At 36.0% G+C, this 20,243-nt stretch overlaps 1 protein-coding gene across 9 annotated transcripts in view; it reads right to left on the bottom strand.

Moving 5' to 3' along the window:
- RALGAPA1 (Ral GTPase activating protein catalytic subunit alpha 1) overlaps positions 1 to 20,243 on the bottom strand; it is a 1,007,748-nt gene that overhangs the window by 522,471 nt on the left and 465,034 nt on the right. For 3 of the 9 annotated variants that reach the window (XM_053697738.1, XM_053697739.1, XM_053697740.1), the window contains exons 17-19: positions 16,399 to 16,539; positions 11,099 to 12,430; positions 1,066 to 1,181 (exon numbers count right to left, since the gene is read on the bottom strand). In XM_053697738.1, the coding sequence (XP_053553713.1) occupies positions 1,066 to 1,181; positions 11,099 to 12,430; positions 16,399 to 16,539 (1,589 nt within the window). The remainder of the gene's footprint in view (positions 1 to 1,065; positions 1,182 to 11,098; positions 12,431 to 16,398; positions 16,540 to 20,243) is intronic. The other 6 variants (XM_053697744.1, XM_053697745.1, XM_053697742.1 and 3 more) reach the window with 4 other exon arrangements.

Below are 20,243 nucleotides of genomic sequence, written 5' to 3'. Positions count from 1 at the left end.
TCCAACTTGCTGCGGAGCGCATATCAACGTAGAATCTAGCACAAACTTACTTCACCACCTCCATCGGAGGCAAAGTTTGTAAAAACTGAATTGTGGGTGTGGTGAGGGGTGTATTTATAGGCATTTTAAGGTTTGGGAAACTTTGCCCCTCCTGGTAGGAATGTATATCCCATACGTCACTAGCTCATGGACTCTTGCTAATTACATGAAAGAAAAAACTTTACTGATGGGGAAGGAGTATTTAGTGAATGATATCTTAGAAATTAACCAAGAGATGATTCCAAGTAAGATTAAATTACCCTCTCTCTTTCTTGATTCACTATCAAGGTTCTAAAAAGACAAAGAGAAACCAAAACCATACATTATTTGTAAACTGGATAATTATGATGCAATGAATCAGTTTAATTATTATTTTTATTTTTCCAATAACATCATAAAGACTCAGGTTAAATCTCACTATGTTTTAAAGTAGATTAGTTTTCTTTGCATCTGTGAAAGGTGAAGACTAACAATAATGAGCTAGCCACTTAGATGTATAATCTGTCTATAAATCAATTTCTCTAAACAGAAAAAAAAACATTAATAGTGGTGGGTTATACGGCCTATGAATACTAAAGAAAACACCTTTAAGATGTCTAAGGTAGATAGGTATCCCTTTGTAAATCCCTACCACTTCCTGCTTGACTTTGTTCATACACAATGTTTTTTGCAATCTAGACCTTAATTAACCATGGTTTCTAGTTTGCTTGGGATAAGTGTGATTGGATGATGGCTGTCACATGATATAGGGGGCCAGCAAATAGGGAAAAACAAAGATGTCAGAAAAAAATCTATCACTTATCTGAGATTCGGAGTGCGTGTTATTGCACCTTTTTTAATTTTTCATTTGTTAATTATGCAATTCTACTGTATTTAATGGTCCTTTAAGAATCTTCTTTAATTTAAACCAACTTCATACAGAGTACTATGTAATGTATGACCTACTATACATGACATAGGCGAATACAATGTATGGCTTCCAGAACAAAGCAAGGATTCATTTGGGACAAAAGATTTAATTCTCACCGGAGGAGCACCAGACCGCAGTCTCTCTGCTATAAATTCATCCATCAGATCTGGAATGTTGGAACTAATTTCATTTTCCAGGTCATTAACATGAGTGCCTAAATCTTCTTTGTTGGCTAGAAAAGAAACCCATAAGATAATGTTATTGGTGAATTAATGCCAGGGGAAAGATAACATAAGTATGGAAACATAGAAATAAAATAAATTATCCATACACTTGCTAACAAGGCAGCATGCAGTTAGGAGGGAATATCACCAGTGCAGCTGCTATAGTGTTAAGTAAATTCTAATTAGTAAATACTGATTCTCCTATGTTTCCACTAAAAAAGCAAGAGTTAGTCAAATTTGGCAGAAATTCCAGAAGCAAGGACATTTCTTGGAGTAGAAAGAAAAGGGTAAGGAGGGTGTTTAATATTTGTTGTGATTTTCATTTTACTAATACTTAAAGTGTTGTTAAGACACTACCTGGCATAGTAACCTATTTTTAAACCTGCATTACAACAGAAAGATACTGAATTATAGTAATGAGAAAAAACCAATTGTACCTTCCTTTCTATTTCATGTATCCATCACGAGTAAGCCACCATGTTTTCACGTTATAATTCCACAGTATTGTTACCTCTTTAAACACTTACTTTTAACAGCTACAATTCAAAATAATGTGTCTAGTACTGCTAAAACATAGTTATTTTATTTTATAATTGAAAGTGCTAAGATATGCAAGGGACATTAGTGAGAGAACCTCTGAAATGATTACGTAAAATGGTAAAAATCTGGAAAACAAACACAGATCATCAATAAAGTACCAAAACCGAAGACGTAGTACAAAAAGCTCTTTTATAAAGTCTTGCAAACCATGAGGTCTATTCTAATTCATTCGAAGAGCCGTGTAAAGTGTCTCTCAAAGGTTTTCATGTTTGAGGTCAATCCAATTCATTAAAAATAATAATAATAATAATAATAATAAATAAAACAATAGCTAACTTCACCAATTACTTTGAATTGGAAGTACACAACAATGGTAAGACCATGCTTAGTGCAGCTTTTCTACATGTTTTTTGGAATTCTCTAATTAAAGAGCTCTGCACACCTGAAAGCCTAATTTGACTTGTGACTACTTTGTTTATGCCATAACTTAATTTTTGCTCACGCTTATTTCAGAAAATAATAATAAAAAGTGAAAAATATAGCACAAAAGTACAATTTTAAATAACGGGACCAGTACACAAAATACCATCATCACAATGTTTATTTGTGATTGCAATTAACTTTTAATTTCAAAATGATATGAAGTTTGTGATTTACAAACCTCATAAGGAAAAACAAAAATCCCCTGCATTCAAAACCCCCAGTCATTTACATTAACTCAATTAGTCATCATATTTTACTTTGCCACTCACTAAGTATATTGCTTCTGTGAAAAGCCATGGGAAAGCCTTTTTCTTACAATCTCCTCCAAACTACCTGTTATATTCTCTAATATTATATAAGCAGGTCAACAGTTTTTCCCATTTAAAAACACAGCTAATCAAATTGTTTAGAATGGCTTTGCATGCTTTATTATTCCAAAACTCTTTTGATGTACTAGAAAATCTTGCTATCACGCTATTGATAATACAGCTAAAATGTATAAAACATACAATAAATACATTCATTTTTATGACGGTGCAGTCTGGTATCCTATGTATTTCATAACCTATGTTTATTTAAGAGGAAAAGGTACGCAGCTTGATAACTGGCTTAAAAGTGTTTTTGATGGGAATATATTTGAACTAAACAATCTATTATCACTGCAGAGAATAATTGTATTGACTGTATTGGTTAATCCCATCTAAATAAGAGTAATAAACTAAATACACCAAATGAGAGGGATAACGAGGGCTCATCATAAAGATAATTAGTTTTTAGTTAGTAAACTCTCAGGTACAAATAATACACAAAGTGTATGGAAACAGCTGTGTTACGTACAGCTTTCTAGCACCCAATATAAAACCCCAACTTTTTATTTCATGATACAGATATATACAATTGTAAAACAACAACTTTCCAATTTACTCCGGTTATCAAATTTGCTTCATTCTCTTGATATCCTTTGTTGAAGTAGCAGCAATGCATGGTCACCACTGGGAGCTTGCTAAACACATTGGGTGAGCCAATGACAAGAGGCCTTTGTGTGCAATTACTAATCAACAGCTAACTCCCAGTAGTGCAATTGCTGTTCCTGAGCCTTTTCAACAAAGGAATACGAAGAGTGCAAAGCAAATTAGAAAAACACATTAACTGAAAGGTCTCTTAAAATTGCACGCTGTATCCAAAATCCTAAACGTTAAATATTGACTTTACTGTACCTTTAAATGGATTTTTACATTTTTAAGTTAAAAACAGTAATATTTGTGAGGATATGGGTTTAGTTCTTGAACCTGAAAATCTTTCTTAGTGGTAGGTAAATGATAGTGCCATTTAGTGCTCAAGACAAGTACACTACTAAGTATGGTCTTGGTACATTTGATAACAGAAGTACGTTGGAAAGCTTTGTTGTTTTTTAAATTGTATTCTCTATCAGAATCATGAAAGTTCCCTTTTTTATTTCTGTGTCCTATAAATAATTTATTTTTGAATGGATGGCCTTGTCATTCACATTGCATATCTTAAAGGGAACAGTTTAGAGAAAATAATAATAATTTAAATTAAAAAAAAACTCCAAACCAAATTCCATTTGTTTTAACTCACTCCATTCAAGCAAATATATTATACTCAATGGCAAGCCCCTCACAAAGAATGTGACTAACTAGATCTAATTCTATCATTATAAAAGGACCTGCCAACTACTTTAGGTTTAAAGGGATACTAAACCCAATTTTTTTCTTTAATGATTTAGATAGAGCAGGTCATTTAAGGCAACTTTCTAATTTACTGCTATTATTAATTTTTATTTGTTCTCTTGCTATCTTTATTTAAAAGGAAAGAATGTAAAGCTTAGGAGCCGGCCCATTTTAGGTTCAGCACCCTGGATAGCGCTTGCTTTTTGGTGACTATATTCAGCCACCCAATAATCAAGCATAACCCAGGTTTTGAACCAAAAATAGTCCGGCTACTAAGCTTTACCATTCTAGCATTTAAATAGAGATAGCATTACAACAAAGTAAAATTGATAATAGGAGTAAATTAGAAAGTTGCTTAAAATTGCATCCTCTATCTGAATCATTAAAGAAAAATTTGGGATTTAGTATCCCTTTAACCCCTTAACGACCAATGACTTATGGGGTACATCCTGCAAAAAAAATGCAGTTAAAGACCGAGGACGTACCCCGTAAGTTGTTGGTCTTTGAAAGTGGTGGAAGATTCCAGCCGCTTTCCCTTTATTGCAGTGATGCCCTCTCTGTATACAGAGAGGGCATCACTGAAATAACAGGAAAATGCCCTCTCTGTATCGGACATGGATGGCCGTGATCATTGGTGGGTGGGCGGCTATCGATGGCGGGATGTCGTCAGAGGGGGGCAGGATCGTGGGCAGAGTCACTGGGAGCGCGCGCGTGCACAGGGCGGGAGCGGGTGAGACCCGCTACACAATGGAACATTTGCCCCAAAAAGTGGGAGATTGGAGGGAAGGAATTATGATCAAAGGGATTTGAGAGGGGGTGGGGGAGCTACACTACAGAAAAATAGGTAATAAAATGAAAAAAAAATACATTTTATTGTAAACTGGGTACTGGCAGACAGCTGTCAGTACCCAAGATGGCGCAAATAAGGTAGAGGGGGAGGGTTAGAGAGCTGTTGGGGGGGGGGGGAATCAGGGAGGTTGGGGGTAAGGGGGATCCTACACAGCATAATATGTTGTTTTAAAAAAAATAATATAAATATATATATATATATAAATGATACCATTTATTTTAGTACTGGCAGACAATTGTGGGGTGGGGGAGAAAAGAGCTGTTTGGGAGGGATCAGGTGTGATGCGTCAGGTGGGAGGCTGATCTCTACACTGAAGCTAAAATTAACCCTGCAAGCTCCCTACAAGCTACCTAATAAACTCCTTCACGGCTGGGCATAATACACCTGTGGTGCACAGCGGGATTTAGCGGCCTTCTAATTACCAAAAAACAACGCCAAAGCCATATATGTCTGTTATTTCTGAACAAAGGGGATCCCAGAGAAGCATTTACAACCATTTGTGCCATAATTGCACAAGCGGTTTGTAAATAATTTCAGTTAGAAACCTAAAATTGTGAAAAAATTAACTTTTTCTTTATTTGATCGCATTTGGCGGTGAAATGGTGGCATGAAATATACCAAAATGGGCCTAGATCAATACTTGGGGTTGTCACAAACCAAAAAGAGAAATAACGACGGCACTACATAGGCAGTTGCCCTAGGTAATTTATGTGAAATAAAACCTTATATAAGGCTGATTATTGGTTAATTACTGGGCGGGTGCTGTACACTATATAGAAATGCTATGCAAAGGCGATTCAGTACAAGACTGAGAAGGAGTGTACATGTATAGCACTCAACATGCCAGTGTCCTCAAACACTAGATTAAGTGAGAGCTATAATAAATAGCAGAACAAGCATGTGTAAGTATGTAAGTCTGGTTCGAGTTATATAAAACTTAACTTTTGTTGATAAAATACACATAAAAAGGGAAAACACACATCCCTAAATGTTAAAAACACAGTGACGGCTGATCCGGAAAGGATAATGGAGTCCTGGGGAAAACTATCAGTAGCAGGTCCTATTGGGGATGCGATATATGACGTCACTACATTTTCGGCCTATAAAAGTCTGAAGTAGAGCCGGCCGCCCCACCTTTGAAAAAGCTCTATAGCGAAACATGTCAGGGGGAGAAGGGACTTGGCGTCTCTCTCCGGCTTTGTATATGTTGTTTTAACTGCAGTCCCGGCGTTCTGGTTGTCCAAATATTAGAAAGTAATGGCTACCTATTTAACTTTACAATAATAGTTATAGTATTTATGGCTTGCCATTATATTAGTGGGTGATTATTCCAAAATTTACTATATAATTGAAACCTTGCCAATTTTACTCTAAGTGGCGTTGTTTTAGTGGTAATCGATTCTATAATACTACGATATTTGTCCGGATTCCGGACACCACCAATATTAGTGGTTTATTTATAATCAATCTGTGCAAATACAGAACATTATTCAGGATAAATCCCCCCCTCGTTTTATATAAAAATCAATCATACATATTCGATATAATAATGAGAGTGAGAGATATATATAGCCGTGACTCCTTTGTCACATCTACCTTGTGGAATAGTATATTATAATTTAATGTGGGGTTTCTAATTAATTCAGTAAACCGAACGGTATTTAAGTCATCAAAGTGAATCACACTGACTTTTTTTATAAATGAATTTACCTATTCTTGCTTAACACTTACAACAACACCAGTATGGTATTATAGTGAAATTCATACCCTCTGAGTACTGATACCACACCTGGATAATGGTTGTGTAATAAAATATCTGTGAACCATACATTTATTACTAGAGTTTACAACCGCATGTATGATCACTATTCCAGGGTGACATCTTTGATATGATTCCCTATCTATGTGTCCTGCAATACCTAATATTTATCTGTTCCCTTATTCAATATCAGGGGTGTACATAGCATACAGAACAAAGATTTATAAATCTCGGGTCCTAATATATCATTCCCCAACTAGGGGATTTATCAATTCATCTGAACGTGGACACATTACCTTTACGGTGGGGAACAGTGCATTACTAATGAATGTGGGGTTTCTAATTTATTTGGGAAACCAATGATATTTAAGCCACTAAAGTGAATCATATTGATCATTTTCACATATGAATTTACCCACTTTATAACAGTACTATCACGGTATTACAGTGGAAAACATAACCGTAGAGTACAGATATGATATCTAAATAACGGTTATTTAATAATATATTCGAATACTGTATATCCTGATCTCATAATTGTAGGATGATTATTATCCTAGAGTGAAATTAGAGATATAATTCTCTGCTTACGAGGTCCCATAACACCCAGTATTCATTCTTTTACGTAATATCAGGGGCATGTAAAGCATATCTACATTGATCTATACACTACAGGTCTTGACATACAATTCTCTAACAGGGGAATCTATAAATAGAGTGCCATCAGAGATATAATTCCCTACTCACAAGGTTTTATAACATCTAGTATCCTTTTATTTTTTTACGCTATATCTGGGGCATGTTAAGCATATCAACACTGATTGACTAACTTCAGGTCTTGATACATAACTCATTCATTAATTTCTATTTACCTGAATATGAAAGGGTCATTTTGATACTACCTGAGGTGGGGACATATTATTCTGGCTAGCCCATACTAATCCTTGTAGTAACCAGTTCTACATATTTTGGATAATTCTAATCGTATTTTAGGGGAATATTTCTTCCACCTTAGTACTTACATCTATTTCTGTATTTAGATTATCCACCACTGAGTGACAAGAAGTCATTTATTTATATATGTCAGATCCACTCTGACCTACTAATAGTTTTTCCCAGGACTCCATTATAGTTTCCGGATCAGCCGTCACTGTGTTTTTAACATTTAGGGATGTGTGTTTTCCCTTTTTATGTGTATTTTATCAATAAAAGTTAAGTTTTATATGACTAGAAACCAGACTTACATACTTACACATGCTTGTTCTGCTATTTATTATAGCTCTCACTTAATCAAGTGTTTGAGGACACTGGCATGTTGAGTGCTATACATGTACACTCCTCAGTCTTGTACTGAATCGCCTTTGCAATACTTGGGGTTGTCTACTACAATACACTAAAGCAAAAATTAACCCTACAAGCTCCCTACATGCTCCCTGATTAACCCCTTCACTGCTGGGCATAATACACGTGTGGTGCGCAGCGGCATTTAGCGGCCTTCTTATTACCAAAAAGCAACACCAAAGTCATAAATGTCTGCTTTTTTTTTGAACAAAGGGGATCCCAGAGAAGCATAATTTCAGTGAGAAACCTAAAGTTTGTGAAAAAAATTGTGAAAAAGTGAACAATTTTTTTATTTTAACGCATTTGGCGGTGAAATGGTGGCATGAAATATACCAAAATGGGCCTAGATCAATACTTTGGGATGTCTTCTAAAGAAAATGATGTACATGTCAAGGGATATTCAGGGATTCCTGCCAGATATCAGTGTTCCAATGTAACTAGCGCTAATTTTGGGGAAAAAATGGTTTGGAAATAGCAAAGTGCTACTATAACTTGCCCTATAACTTGCAAAGATCATGTAAACATTGGGTATTTCTAAACTCAGGACAAAATTAAGAAACTATTTAGCATGGGTGTTTTTTGGTGGTTGTAGATGTGTAACAGATTTTGGGGTCAAAGTTAAAAAAAAAAAAAAGTGTGTTTACCTCATATTTTATATTTTTTTTTTATAGTAAATTATAAGATATGATGAAAATAATGGTATCTTTAGAAAGTCCATTTAATGGCGAGAAAAATGGTATATAATATGTGTGGGTACAGTAAATGAGTAAGAGGAAAATTACAGCTAAACACAAATACAGCAGAAATTTAAAAATAGCCTTGGTCCCAAACGATCGGAAAATGGAAAAGTGCTGTGGTCCTTAAGGGGTTAAAGGTGCATTTTTGTGCTTTTTGCACAGAAAAACATGTTTACTTTGGCATGGGAATATAACAAATCTTATATAACTGACTTTTTTAAAATAATGGTTTTGAAGGTCTACGCAAATAAAAAAAATAAGCAACAAGATATCTAGACATTTTATTAATCTCTATGTAACCATTTAATACTTAAATAATACCAGCATTTCATTAAAATAGACCAGCTCTGGGACCTTAAAACAATAAGCAAAACATACATACAACAAATATAAAGAAATTTAAAGAAAGAACAGAATCATAATCATTACACCCAATACCTGCATAACAAATACTAAAGATCAAGACCTTTACAAACTCTTTTATGAAGGAAAAATTTAACACTATTTTCTCAGGAAAGCAGTTGTCAGGATCCCTTCAATAATTCCCAGATACCAGCATTCCCAAAGCAACACAAACTGCAAACACTAAACAGCAAATACAAAGACTAACAAGTACAATTTCCGCAGACTCCAGACAAAATATTTGTCTTTAAAAGGATACGATACAAAAATGAAGCATTTGAAAGTGATGCAGAATAAATGTAAAAAGCTGACTAGAAAGAATCACCTGAGCATCTATATGAAAAAAGGAAGATTTTTTCTCAGTAGCCATATTCCATTGTAAAAGGACTTTAAGCAGCCAATCAAAATGCTAGTCCCGGGACTTCCAAGGGAGCGTTCATCTGGCATGTGCACACACAGTCATATTATTTTGCTACTCAGTTTAATTAAGTTTACTATCAAATCTCGCAAGATTTAAATGAAATCTTATAAGATCACAGTAAAGTGTGACATTAGCACTGATGAAGCTGATTGGCCGTTTTTGCTTTCTTTTTCTTTTACAGTAGCTGAAGAATTACTGTTGACAGAGCATTTACTGTTGTGAAATTAAACTTTTTTACATAGAGAAATTCAAGTGATATTTTCTTGACAGTTTTTTCTGCTAGGCTGCATCACTTTAAAGTGATTTAACATATGGGTATTATATCCCTTTAAGTTGTACAAATATCTTATAAATGACATGCCTCAATCTTATTAGTCAAGAAGTTAATTTCCAAGTAAAATTATCATAATTTCTTACAACATGTATTGCAGCTTAAAGTGAAGTTCAAGTCCGCCTCTCTAGTTAACATTTTACACATTTACTTTCGAAAATATTATCATGTTCATTCATCATTTTTCATAAAACTAAGCTTGTCGTTTGAATTTTTAATCTATATTTACCGTCGGTATTGCTGCAATTGTCCGCCCGACATTTATCCGTTTTTGATTGACAGTTTTTCCCACATTCATGACCAATTACTTTACTTCCCCCGTGGCGTCCTGCCCCTTTTCACCATCGTCATCACCCACTATTGCGCATGCGTATTACTGCGTGTCGTCCTAATCGCAATGCTCGTTCACGCTTAGCGCATGCGTATTAGCCAGGATCGCGGAATCTGATACAAATACAATATAACAATGCTCCTGAAAGAAATAAGCGACGGACTGAAATTTTAAACGCATGCGCAAATGAATATATAATGCGCATGCGCATATCGAAGCCCTTGTTGTGCACGAGCTTTGAAGAGACTATTTCAGCTTCTTCTTACGCTAGATACGTCATTGCAGACAAATAAGGAAGTGGACCGGGGGAGGAGTATCAGTCAGAAACATTGGTATTATTTATATTCAATTTTCACGTAATTCATACATTTTTTTTTAAATCTAACTTAGCGACTGTGCTATTGAGAGGTTACTGTTTAAAGGGGTGATGAGCAGTGAGGTAAAATTGAACTTCACTTTAAGGCCAAGAATTACAACAAAGTGAGCTAATTCTGTATTATGTGCTGTGAGATATGGGATTGTTTACAGTGAGTGGAGTTATTACAAAAGATAGTGCAAGTGAACTTATATAGCAACAGCAATATGTGCATGGGGAAGTTCTGATACTGTAGTATATGTTTCAGCAGACAATGTTGCCCAATGACCTAAACACAAGACAGCTTCTAAAACAAATAAAAAATAATGGCTAGCACCCACCAGGCACTTTACCATTTGTTAAAAAAGGACATATTTCTTTAAACCATTATTTTATTATTTAGTCGACAAGACAGAAACATTTGCAAGAGGGGATATTAGTGAAGAAAGCAGAGTTGCTAATATGTAAAGGGGACAATAATTTTGGGTATCAGCCACAGGGAAGCCACATGCAAAAATCCCAGAAAGGGTATCAAAAAGGCACAGGTGAAGTATAAGCAGCAAGTCATCCCAAAAGAAGCTTCTGATTGCTGGCAGCTGGGTTTATTTTGGTTGCAATGCAAAGCCAAACGGGTGTTGCATTTTAGTGCGCTCTGGGAAGTACTCCCAGAGCGGGGGATCTCACCTGCTGCCTTCCTTCCAAAATAGCCCATAACATGACCGTACAGGTCCCTCAGTGGAGCTTCTGCTGCAATCCTTTGCTGCCTCTGTAGGGACACACTGGCTTTGGGTTTTGAGAGAGCATGGACAACAGTTTTATAAACTCCACCTAAAGATGCATGAGTAGGGGGTCTTTCTTGACTACTAGATCTCTGCCTTATACGGCCACTTTCCCTTTGAATTTGTGAGAGAGGACAGGGAACATCAGCATGATCACAGCTTGGCTGGCTAACTCCTGATGCTACTCTGGCCGCACCAAGAGCAGCATATGCAGTCGATTTCCCTTGCTCCACCACAACAGAAGAGTTAGAGCTCAAACCACTTAGCTTCCGTAGTCTGACTCTCCAGTTAAAATCCTTGTTCTCTATGGAATTGGAGAAATGTACCGCCTCAGTAGCTGGGCGGAAAGTAACCTGCACACTGCTGCGTTTCCGACGCATGGCTTTGGCCTTGTGCGTTACAGACTCGCATATGTTTTTTATATTGGCCCCATGTTCACTGGCAGGAGAATGGTGAAACTGAGATGACGTCAAGTCAGTAGCTTCATATTCTTCAGCTGCATGCTGTCTATTAAGGCCTTTCTTTCTATCCCCATGCTCCACACATATTTTAGCATTCTCCCCTTCTTCATCATCCTGAATTCGAACATGCAAGTCCCTTGATCTACCTCCCATTCTCATGCCCCCTGGTTTGCGGCCTACACCCCTCTCTCCCACTAAAATGCTCTCAGTTTGGTCTGAAAGAGCTGCATTATGGACCCCACTTAATAAGTGTGGACCTTCTGATAATTTAGATTGTTCTGCCTGATCAATACAATCAGTTTTGCGGTCCAAGGAAAACTTTATTGCAGGTAGAGCCATAATTTTTTCTAACCCCTCCCCTTGCATATCTTGCTCCTTTAGATACTCTCTAAGATGGGGTAATAAGTCCCCCATGCCTCCCTCTAACTCCTCATACCAGCTCTGCTCTATTGCTGCATTTACAAGGTCAGCTGAGCCAGCCAGCTGGCAGAGATGATCATAAATACTGCCATTAACTTGTGCTAAAGGTGTTTCCTTACAGTTTGCATTAGAACAGGGAGGGTCCAAAGCCTGAGGAGAGGGATGATCTGTGACAGGCACTGCACCTTTAACTCTCTCAGCTGAGAAGGGACCCAGGATATCAGAAGTGCTGCTGCTGCGGGGAAGAGATGAACTATCCTCATTCACTGCTCCAAATGTTTCTGTGGGTGTCTCCTCACTCTGGGAGTAATGCCTTACACGTGGAGCTCGAGGAAGGGATGGGGCATCATCCATATCTGACAGACATGAAAGGAAAGAAGGTACAATGATGATATATGCAACACATGAAAATATTAACTTGATAGGGATATAAGTTAACATATTAAGTTGTGTAGAAAGAAGGCTGTACACACCAAATATGACCATAGAAAAACATACTAAAGCCACAGTCAATAAAATCAGAGCTACCAAATCAATGTGAAGAAAGAAGATTAGATAGTCTTCTTACAAATCCTCCCATTTAATAGGTTATAGCCCTGTTTCTCAACCTGTCTTACAAGTACCTCTGAGGGGACCTGGATCATTGGCAAGAGGTACTAAGTGATTTGATCTTTCATTATTTTCCCCTGGTGCAGTAAGGAAAGCATTCAATGTATCACAGGAATCAGTTTTTCTCAGTTCACCCTAAAGCTTCCCTAACAGGCCAGATTCTAATTTTCTGCCTGACCTGTTCAGCTGCTCACACATTGTGACTGACCTCACCTAGGGAAACCCTTACAATCTGCCTGGTTAGTGAGAAAACACTGATATGAATTGTGCTAGGTAGATCATTAATATAGGGCCACAGTGAAGTATCACAAGCGAAATATGTGATAGTAAAACGTGCCAAATAGAGTTTTCTATACCCAAGTATGTCACAATTAAATGAGCCTGAGCTGAGCTGTGTATGAGCTCAGCTGTGAAGTTAGAAAAAATAGCATAAACAACACTACTTCTCTTATATTTTTCTAATGTAAGGAATACAATATTACTTATCTATTTGTTTGTATGTTTTAAAATAAATGCACACTTGCCTCATTTTTTTTTAACCTAATAATATTGAAATATTTAGGGGTACTTGCTACAAAAAGGTTGAGAAAGACTGGGTTTGAGTACCATTTAATGTCCTACTAAGGATGTGATCAGTCTTCTTTACACACAAAACAAATAGTAGAGCAGCCACTTTTCTTAAAGGGACAGTCTACTTGAAAATTGTTATTGCTTAAACAGATAATCTATTTATTACTTATTCCCCAATTTTGCATAACCAACACTGTTAGATTAATACACCTTTTACCTCTATAATTATCTGCATCTAAGCCCCTGCAGACTGCCCCATATCTAAGTTTTTTTTTAAGCGTTTTACAATCTTGCATTTTAGCCAATTATTGCTGGTTCTTGTAAACACATTCTCCACAGGAGTGAGCACAATGTTATCTATATGGCACACATGAACTAGCACGGTCTGGCTGTAGTGCAAGGTTCTAAAAAACTAAACAAAAGCAATGAGATAAGGAGCGTCCTGCCGGGGCTTAGAAACAGGCAATCTTAGAGGTTATAAAGTATATTAATATAACAGTAATGGTTGTGCAAAGCTGGGGAATGGGTAGTAAAGTGTTAATCTACCTTTTTTAAACAAAAATAAATCAAGTAGTCTTCCCCTTTAAGTACAACTAGCCTTGAATATAATGTATTTATAGGAATGACATAAGAGACATAAGATGCCATTATAGTTAGTATGCAGAGGTTTATATAAAATAATCTACATGCATAAGAAACACAGTTAAAAAGAAGCATTTGCAAACAAACATCTTTCCTCTGTCAGGCTTAGTTACCAGAAGACAAGATGTTCTCAATAGCCAATTCAGCTGAAACTGTGGTAAGCTTAAAAAAACTGCACTGAAAATGTAGCTAAAGATAACATAAAGATAAATAAAGACGTTCAACAGTATAAGAACTCTTCAGAGACTGCAAATGTAAGCATGCAGGGTTTCCACTATATGTATACACATTTTGCAGAATGAAACCAGGCCAATATTTGAGCATGGAGGTATGAATAAAATCAGATGTCTGAGTTAGAGAAGGTAAATAAATTGCTAACATTTTCTAAGCAATGCAGAACATGACATCATATTGAATGTCCATTGTTTAGGATAAAAGTTGAAGTTCTAAATAGGACCAAATGTGTCCAAATGGAGGAGGGCAAAAGCCATTGCATAGCTTGGTATATCTAGAGTCTGATCATTGGAATAGGAAATAGAAGAGTCCTTAAAGGGATGTTAAACAGTAAATAAGGATGTATTCAAAGTGAAGATTAGCCTTAGAATAGTGTAGGTTTTGTTTGTTTTTTTACAATTATATATTAAAAATAAAAATGTAAAGCTTTAAGTTTCTAGAAAAGACTGGGTGCAGCAATGTTTGAACTAGTTTTCTTTGTGGTGATCCCTGTTTTATAGCTGTTCCTAATTGTCTCCAGCAGGGGAAACAGATAAGGGGCAACTTAAGATCAAACATGGCGGCACCCATTACTTTATAGAAATGCAGCAGAATTTAGAAAACTATGCTTTCAGAGCTAAATTACAGGAAAAAGGAACAAAATAAATAATTTAAGTTTATTGTAATATTTTTTTAACTACACAGAATTAAACATTTTATATTATAATCTAATACTGTTTAACATCACTTTAACTCATCCCCTATTAGATGTCATCTGATAGCTCATCGTAAAAGGACATGCTATTCTTTCAACTGACCCATAAACAGTAAAAAAAATTATAATTGTGTGTGTTATGGGGGGTACTTTGAAACACAGCCAAGAGTAAATCACTATACCCTTAAAGGGACATGAAACCCAAAAAAAATTCTTTCATGATTTAGAAAGAGCATGCAATTGTAAACAACTTTCTAATTTACTTCTATTATCTAATTTGCTTCATTTGCTTGATATTCTTTTCTGAAAAGCATATCTAGATATGCTCAGTAGCTGCTGATTGGTAGATGCACATAGATGCCTTGTGTGATTGGCTCACCCATGTGCACTGCTATTTCTTCAAAAAAGTATATCTAAAGAATTAAGCAAATTAGAGAATAGAAGTAAATTGGAATGTTATTTAAAATTGTATTCTCTTCCTGAATCATGAAAGAAAATGTTTGGGTTTAGTGTCCCTTTAAGACAGCTTAGTAAAAACAGTTAAAACTTAGTTAAAATGTCACCACATTTGACCCTCTAGTAAGTATGTGGTCAAATCTCTTTTGTACAAATTCAATTTAGTGACCCGGATATTTACTAGTGGTGATGCTAAATAAGGGTGTAGTTGTTAAAAAATAAAAATATATATTGTTTTGGTCTAAACCGATATTAATATGTGTGAGGCATTTTTTTACCCCATTTCTGAGGAAGCCCCTTACTAGACTTTGTGGCACTTACTGCACTAATGCAAAGGGAAATACAAATGAACTATGTGATGTTAAATGACAGAAAATAGAATGTAGCTGGTGCTTTAATATTTTAGCTAGACAATATTTAAAGGTAACAAATGCATGCTTTACCCATCTCAAAGCAGGAGCAAAATGGTTAATATAGGTGATTAATGCAATATGGATATATCCATGTTTAATTAGTAGAACACATTTGTTTACTACATATATGTTTAAAATGACATATAAAGACATCATAGGCTTAAAAGACACTCAAAACATCAATTGTGACAAATTTTAGTTTAACCACAAATGCATGTTAAATAGTTTTAATCTGTACTATTGCGGATATTCTGATGATCCTGTTTTTCTTCATGAATTATATTATAGCATTCTGCTTCAGGTATTTAAACCTTACACAAAGCAGATCATTTTTAAGTAGAAATTTGTATTAATCAAAACTACAAATATATTATGCAGACTACCCCCTAATTTGCAAATTACCAAATTAACAGTTCAACGCTATATCTAAAATGCATATGGAAAACACAGCCATCTCACAGCCGTTAGTACAGATTAAATACATTCACCAATAATGGATTTAATGGTCATACACTATCCACAAACATAACAATTAGATATAAAATTATCAGGTATCGTGCACAATAAGTTTAAACTGAAAGCAATATAGATAAGAAACCTCTTCTGTCAAACAATCTATACAAGCAGCTTCATGAGTAACACAATCCATGTTTGGTTAGAAGGGCTGCAGACAGAGGGATGAGAGTGCAGACAGAGGTGCCACTACCTGACAGCTCATCGGAAAGCAGAGTGAGAACAATATCAGGCAGTAGGGGTTTGGAAGGATGGATCAAGACAGGTGCACTTTTAGCGCTGCGGATAGAGGCGGATGGCAGGGCACTTTCCCCAATGGATCGGCTCCTCATGGCTTTAAAAAGAAAAGACAGAGACAGGAAAGATCGGGGGAGAAGAGGGACCAGAAAGGAAAGAGAAGTGGCTAATGAGAGAGCTGCAATACCACAACAAGCAGGAAGAAAGTGGACAAAAATGAAAAACAAAAGGGAGAAAGAGCAGATTACTGCATGCTCTAATGTACAGAGATTTGTGAGGTGGGCAAGAAAGGTAAATACAAAGACAGAGATTCCACAAACAGTAACAACAATTCAACACAGAGACACATGAAAGCTGAAACAGAGTAAATACAGGCAAAACTGATGGTTTTGGTATCATTCAATGATCCTATACTTACGCATAGATTATGAGTGGTGCGCCAATTGTAGTGCAAGTGCAATATCGGTTTTAGTTAGGCACCCTAATACTATTTAATAACATAAGGACTGGTGAGGCAAGAGAGGCTGAAGACGCTCTAGGGAGCCTAACAAAAAACGATATTGCACCTGCGCTATAGTTAGCGCACCACTCGTAATCTAGGCGTTAGTGTCACACTACAGCTTTGAAGAGGCAGAATATTCCCTTTTTTAAATGAACACAGTTTAAACACTTACCTGTCCTAAAATTGTTAAAATAAGTTGTATGCAATTACAGATGATGAAAATAAGAAGAAAAAGAAAAAAAAAAAACATGCTAGCTAAAAACTCATTTCTACATTCATTGATTTATTATTGCAAATCTGTAAAAACCTTAATCCTTTACACATGATTTACAAACAGTAGAACATATCCAGAATATGCAGGAGGATACATTTGGTTGCTTATAAATTTCACAAAATAAAGCAATGAGTATAAACGAGCAATTAACTCCATGCAGAACACAGAGTCCAGTAATTTTATAAGCAATATACATTGAATTTACATCCAATGCTGACCACACCTTTACTAAAAGATTAAAGGGACATGAAACCCATCTTATTTTTCATGATTTTAATAAACTTTTCAATTCACTTCTTTTATCCAATTTGCTTCATTCTTTTTTTTTTTTTTTTTTTTTAAGAAGCAGCTATGCACTACTGGGAGCTATCTGAAGACATCTAGTGAACCAATGAAAAGAGGCATTTTTGTCCAGCCACAAATCAGCAGCTACCTCCCAGTAATGCATTGCTGCTCATGAGCCCATCTATATATGCTTTTCAACCAAGGATACCAAGAGAATGAAGCAATTTACATAATAGAAGCAAATTGGAAAGTTGTTTAAAGCAAAATTGTGGGTTTCATGCCCCTTTAAGCCATATGGACGTTAATTTACATCGATCAGTGCTTAGCTCTAAGTACCATTGTGAGAAGGTATCATCCACATGATAATGGAGAAATACCAGCAGAGAAATACACATCCTTATGTATCTCACACCTAGAAGTTTGTGAATTAATGCAGAGCTGAAGGGAGCATTTTGGGGAGAAAAATAAATTTGTTTCTCCATTACAAAGAAATTGCCAAATATTAGAGAATCTTTCCTCTTGGATGATGTTTAGTTGGATACTTGTTTTCACATTCAAAATCAGTGATAAAGCAGCACCTTATAGGATTTTAGAAAAAAAAGAGTCAAATTTATTGATGTTTTGGGATTCCTGTTTATCAGAACAAGAACAAAAAATATATTCGTACCTAATAACGTTGTATTTTTCTTGGTGGTGAAAGTCCACAATTCCTTACTTATGTGACTTCAGCTCCTGGCTACCAGGAGGAGGCAGACACCCTACACCAGAGCTTTAAGCATCCCTTCTATTTCGCTTTCCCACCCAGTAGTATGTATAGTCAAGGATAGGAGAAAGAAGTAAGAAAGATAGCAGGATAAAGAGGTGCAAACTAGAACTGCCACCAACTAGGAAAAATGGGCTGTTTCATGGGCTCTCACCACCAAGGAAGAAGGGAATTTGTCAGGTAAGAATTGTGTTTTCTTTCTTAAGGTGGTGAAGAGTCCATGATTCCTAACTTGTGGGAATTAATACCCAAGCTGTGGAGTGCACAAAGGAAAATGGGTGGGAAAATAAGAAAAGGCAGGCACCTATTTACCAGGAACAACCTCTAAAGAACCTTCCTTCCAAAACCTGACTCCATTGAGGAAAACAATTAATTAACAAAATTTTGTAAAAGTATGAAAAAGATGACCAGGTTTCGGCCTTGCATTTTGTTCTACTGAAGCCTCATTTTTAAGTTGAGTTGAATGAGCTGCTTAAAGGGCCATGATACCCAAATGTTGAAACACTTGAAAGTAATGCAGCATAGCTGTAAAAAGCTGATTAGAAAATATGACCTGAACATCTCTATGTAAAAAAACATAATTTATGTAAGAACTTACCTGATAAATTCATTTTTTTCATATTGGCAAGAGTCCATGAGCTAGTGACGTATGGGATATACAATCCTACCCTCACCACACCCACAATTCAGTTTAACGAATAGCCAAGTAGTGGGGTGAAAAAATAAGGAGTAAAAAAGCATACAAAAAGAGGAACTGGAAATAAAATTGTGCTTTTTATAAAAAAAATCATAACCACCATAAAAAGGGTGGGCCTCCTGGACTCTTGTCAATATGAAAGAAATTAATTTGTCAGGTAATTTCTTACATAAATTATGTTTTCTTTCATGTAATTGGCAAGAGTCCATGAGCTAGTGGCGTATAGGATAGAAATACCCAAGTTGTGGGAGACCACAGAAGAGTCACTAGAAAGGGAGGGAAAAATAAAAACAGCTATTTCCGCTGAAAAAATGAAATCCACAAAAAAATAAGTCTCATAAATTTCACATAAATTTCAAGAAAAAAACTTAAATCATAAGCAGAAGAATCAAAGTGAGGCAGCTGCCTGAAGAACTTTTCTACCAAAGACTGCTTCAGAAGAAGCAAATACATCAAAATGGTAAAATTTTATAAATATATGCAAAGAAGGCCAAGTTGCTGCTTTGCAAATCTGATCAACCGAAGCATCATTCTTAAAAGCCCAAGAAGTGGCGACTGATCTAGTAGAATGAGCTGTAATTCTCTGAGGCGGAGACTGTCTCGCCTCCAGTTAAGCCTTGTGAATCAAAAGCTTTAACCAAGATGCCAAAGAAATAGCAGTGGGTTTCTGACCTTTCCTAGGACAAGAAAAAACAACAAATAGACTAGAAGTCTTCCTGAAATCTTTAGTAGCTTCGACATAATATTTCAAAGCTCTTACAACATCCAAAGAATTTAAAGATCTTTCAAGGGTATTCTTAGGATTAGGACACAAGGAAGGAACAACAATTTTCCTACTAATGTTGTTAGAATTCACAACCTTAGGAAGAAATTTAAACGAAGTCCGCAAAACAGCCTTATCCTGATGGAAAATCAGAAAAGGAGACTCACAAGAGCAGACAATTTCAGAAACTCTTCTAGCTGAAGAGATAGCCAAAAGAAACAACACTTTCCAAGAAAGTAGTTTAATATCCAAAGAATGCATAGGCTCAAAAGGAGGAGCGCTACAAAGCCTTCAAAACCATTATTAGGACTCCAAGGAGGAGAGATTGATTTAACAACAGACTTGATACGAGCCAAAGCCTGAACAAAAACACTGAATATCAGGAAGTTTAGCAATCTTTCTATGGAATAAAACAGAAAGAGCAGAGATTTGTCCCTTCAAGGTACTTGCAGACAAACCTTTATCCAAACCATCCTAAAGAAACTGTAAAATTCTAGGAATCCTAAAAGAATGCCAA

This window comes from Bombina bombina, chromosome 1 (assembly GCF_027579735.1).
Source record: "Bombina bombina isolate aBomBom1 chromosome 1, aBomBom1.pri, whole genome shotgun sequence".
NCBI classification, from domain to species: Eukaryota; Metazoa; Chordata; class Amphibia; order Anura; family Bombinatoridae; genus Bombina; species Bombina bombina.
This window is presented reverse-complemented; position numbering and strand designations above follow the sequence as displayed.